The sequence below is a fragment of the Empidonax traillii genome, unplaced genomic scaffold, assembly GCF_003031625.1.
Source record: "Empidonax traillii isolate 1590-97213 ecotype Southwest subspecies unplaced genomic scaffold, ASM303162v1 scaffold1142:size416873, whole genome shotgun sequence".
Lineage (NCBI taxonomy): Eukaryota > Metazoa > Chordata > Aves > Passeriformes > Tyrannidae > Empidonax > Empidonax traillii.
Genome location: NW_020956335.1, coordinates 407,856 through 411,208, shown reverse-complemented (window position 1 = coordinate 411,208; position 3,353 = coordinate 407,856). Strand labels below are relative to the sequence as shown.

The 3,353-nt window shown below is 61.9% G+C and overlaps 1 protein-coding gene across 1 annotated transcript in view; it reads left to right on the top strand.

Annotated features, from left to right (window-relative positions):
* The first annotated feature begins 3,180 nt into the window (after nucleotides 1–3,180).
* The window catches only part of TESC (tescalcin), a 6,941-nt gene continuing 6,768 nt past the window's right edge, over nucleotides 3,181–3,353 (top strand). Inside the window, exon 1 of the mRNA XM_027905331.1 lies at nucleotides 3,181–3,284. Coding sequence (XP_027761132.1) covers nucleotides 3,227–3,284 — 58 coding nt within the window. The 5' untranslated portion in view covers nucleotides 3,181–3,226. The remainder of the gene's footprint in view (nucleotides 3,285–3,353) is intronic.

Below are 3,353 nucleotides of genomic sequence, written 5' to 3'. Positions count from 1 at the left end.
TCATGCCATAAAAAAACCACGGGAGCCAACAGAAGCCCCAGAAAGTTGCCCTGAAAATTGGTGCTGGCCAGTGCTTATGGAACCCACGTGGCCAGGGCTCCCAGAGCTGTTCTGTGCAAGAGGGACGGATGTGCTGTGAGGGACTGGGTGCACAGGGCAGCCCAGCAGCCCTGGAGCTAAATCCTGGTCCCTTTGGCAGGTGTTTTGTGGGGGAATGGTGTCCTCAGCCAGCTCAGCTTTGCTGTGCTGCCCACGCCTGGCAGTGGGTGTTGGTGTCACCCAGGAGCACCGACACAGCCTTGGATGTGCCAAATCTGGAAGAAACTTGAGGTGTTTCAATAGGCACCACCCAACACCAGCCCCAGGGGCCAAGTCTGCTTTTGGGACTTCAGGCAAGCACAAAGTGTGTAAAGCCCCCCTGTTTGTTCCCATTTTGGTTGGGGTGGCCCCTCTGCCGCCCGTGCTGTTTGCTCTGGGTGGAGTTTTGCTCTTGGTGAGGAGGAATTCCCAGCTGAAGTATCTGCAGCTGTAGGAGGCTTCAGCCCAAGCATCCAGGGTGGCCAGGGAAAGCTGGAAACCCCCCAAGGATCCCTCTCCCTGCTGGAACAGCCTCTTGGAATGCACAATCAGATCCTGCAGGCTGCACATCCAGGGTCCTGCACGGCGGGAAATGCCTCTGTGGGATGGTGGGATGTCATTTGCTGTTTCCCTGTGCCCCCTCCCCTCCTGGCAGCACAGGAGGGGGTTTCCACAGTCCCCTTTTCCCCAAGAAGACTGCAGTGGATCCCCAAAGTTCCTTGTGTCCATGAGTAATGTCCAGGTCCACGTCAGTGTTCATGTTACAGGTGGTGCCGATGCACACAGTGTGCAGTTTGTCCTGTCTCTGTGGAGCTCTCCAGGAGAAGGGATGTTTCCTGGAAAAGATGGAATTGCCTCCCTTCTCTCCCAGCACCCAACCAAGTGGAAAGCCTGGCCTGGTTCCTCTGTGCAGTGCCAAAATCCTCTGGTCCTCCTCCCCCTGGGAGCAGAGGGGTGAATTTCCTGCAGCTCAAACCGCCTTCTCCCTTCCCTTTCCAGTCATTGGCCATCTGTCCTGGGGGCAGAACAGCCCAGGGTAAAATCTGGAGGGTGAAGGAAAAACAGAATGGGGGAAGAGGAGGCTGGGAGGAGGCAGGGAGCAGGAGGAATCCCTGTTTGGATCCTTAGGAAAAGGACAGGGAGCCGAGCAGCAGCAGCCGTGGGCTGGTTCTGAGCGATGCCACTGGATCCAGGGGCTCAGGGATGTTACAGGGAGCACCAGCACCTTCCTCCAGCAGGGAGTGAGGCAACAGCACCTGTGGGAGGTTTGTCCCCCCTTACAGGCCAGTGTCTTGTGAGAGAGGCTGCAGAGCTGCTCCCAGCCCTCCCCCTGCAGAGTGTGTTCCCTGGCACAGCTGGTGGTGCCTCATCATCCTCTTGGGAAACCCTTCCAGCCCTCCCAGACCCCTCCCGACACACAGGACCAGCAGGAACGTGCTCAGAGCACCCTGACACAGCCAAGGGCTGGGAGGGTGGCCTCTGTGACAAACCATGAAGTTTGTCACCAACCTCTGCAGGAAAACCAGAGCCTGGGACCCTCCAGGCCTGCCTGGGGCCAGCAGAGCGCTGTGCCCTCCGGGACAGGAGGGGGAGGAAAGGCCTGGGGCTGGAGAAGGGCTCCTGGGATGTCCTGGTCCCTTCCAGGCCACCTTCACCTGCACACCAGGTTGCTCGTGGTGTTGTCCTGACTAGTTCTGAGCATCTCCCAGGGCCCTGCCAGCCTCCCTGCTGCCTCTTCCCCTGCAGAGGACACGGGGACTGTGCAGGCAGGGACAGAATGGTGCTGTGTTCCCCCACTCCTTCCTTCTCCTCTGGGCTGGAGGGGCCTGAACCAAACAAAAAAACACATTTGATGGAAAAGTGCCCAGAGGGTGCAGAGCCTCGAGTGCCAGGGCCCCCACACAGCTGAGGTTGCAAGATGGGGACATCTCTCCTTCCTCCTTTTTTATTTATAACAGGTATTTTCCTGGATCTGGGACAGCTGGAGGCTGGAAATGATTTGATCCCTTTCCTGTTTATATTTGGCTTTAAAAAAATAAACGACACTGACTTGCTACCCCCTCCCACGGTGTGCTGTGCTTCCTGAGCTGCCTCCCAACCTCCCTGTGTGCTCTCCTGCCTTGGTTTGCTCTTCCCTGTGCCCGTGGGAGGTTGACGTGGCCCTGCCAGTGCCAGAGCCCGGTCTGGCACCGGGGGAGATGGTGACACTCACCCACCTCTGCACCGGCCCTGCCAAACCTGCCTCCTGCTGCCACACCCGGGCACCGCAGCCAGGCCCTGCACGGGGCTGGGATTCCCTTTTGGGGTGTCCTGTATCATCCCTCTTGCCCTGTCCCCACGCCGGGTGTCGGTGCAGCCCTGGGCAGTGCCGGGGGTGGGGGGAAAGGGCTCAGGTGGGAGCCGGGGGTTCCCCTCGCTAGGGGAGATCCCGGTCCACATTCCCGCAGCCAGGCTGGGCAGGGAGTGGGGGGACACTGGGGGAACTCACAACCTTTCTCCTGGGGAATGGTCCCCGTGCCTCGCCAGAGCCACGAGTGGGCACAGCGGGGGCTTCGGGTGCCACCAGCTTAGGACGGGAATGTCCCCGCTCCCAGAGGGTCCCGCCCAGGCCGGGATCTTGTCACGGCCCTTCACTCTGGAGCCTGAGGACTGCGGGGGGTTAACCCTGGACCTAAGGACGGCTCGGTGTTAACTCTGGACCTAAGGACGGCTCGGTGTTAACTCTGGACCTAAGGACGGCTTGGTGGTAACCCTGGAGCCGAGGAACTGCACCGTGTTAACCTCGGACCGAAGGACGGTCGGATGTTGTCTCAGTCCCCGTCCCTGCTCGGTGTTCTCTCTCTCTCTGCCCCGTCCCGGCTCGGTGATCTCTCTGTCCCCGTCCCTGCTCGGTGTTCTCCCTGCCCTATCCCGGCTGAGTGTTCTCTGTCCCGGTCCCGGCTGGGTTTTCTCTGTCCCATCCCGCGGTGTGTCGGGGCGCAGGGACCCGGGGCAGCCCGGTGTTCTCTGTCCCGTCCCGCGGTGTGTCGGGGCGCAGGGACCCGGGGCGGCCCCTCCGCCGCCTCCCCCGCCGCGCCCGCCCTTATAAAGCGTTGTCGGCGGCGCTGCCGCTTCAGCGCCCGCGGCGCCGCTCCCGGCACGGCCCGGGATGGGCTCCGCGCACTCCGTGCCCGCCGAGATGCGGGAGCTGGCGGACAGGACCGGCTGTGAGTACCGGGGGCATCCACCCAGCCCACCCCCGCGGCCTCCGGACCGCCCCCGCCCGAGGGGACACG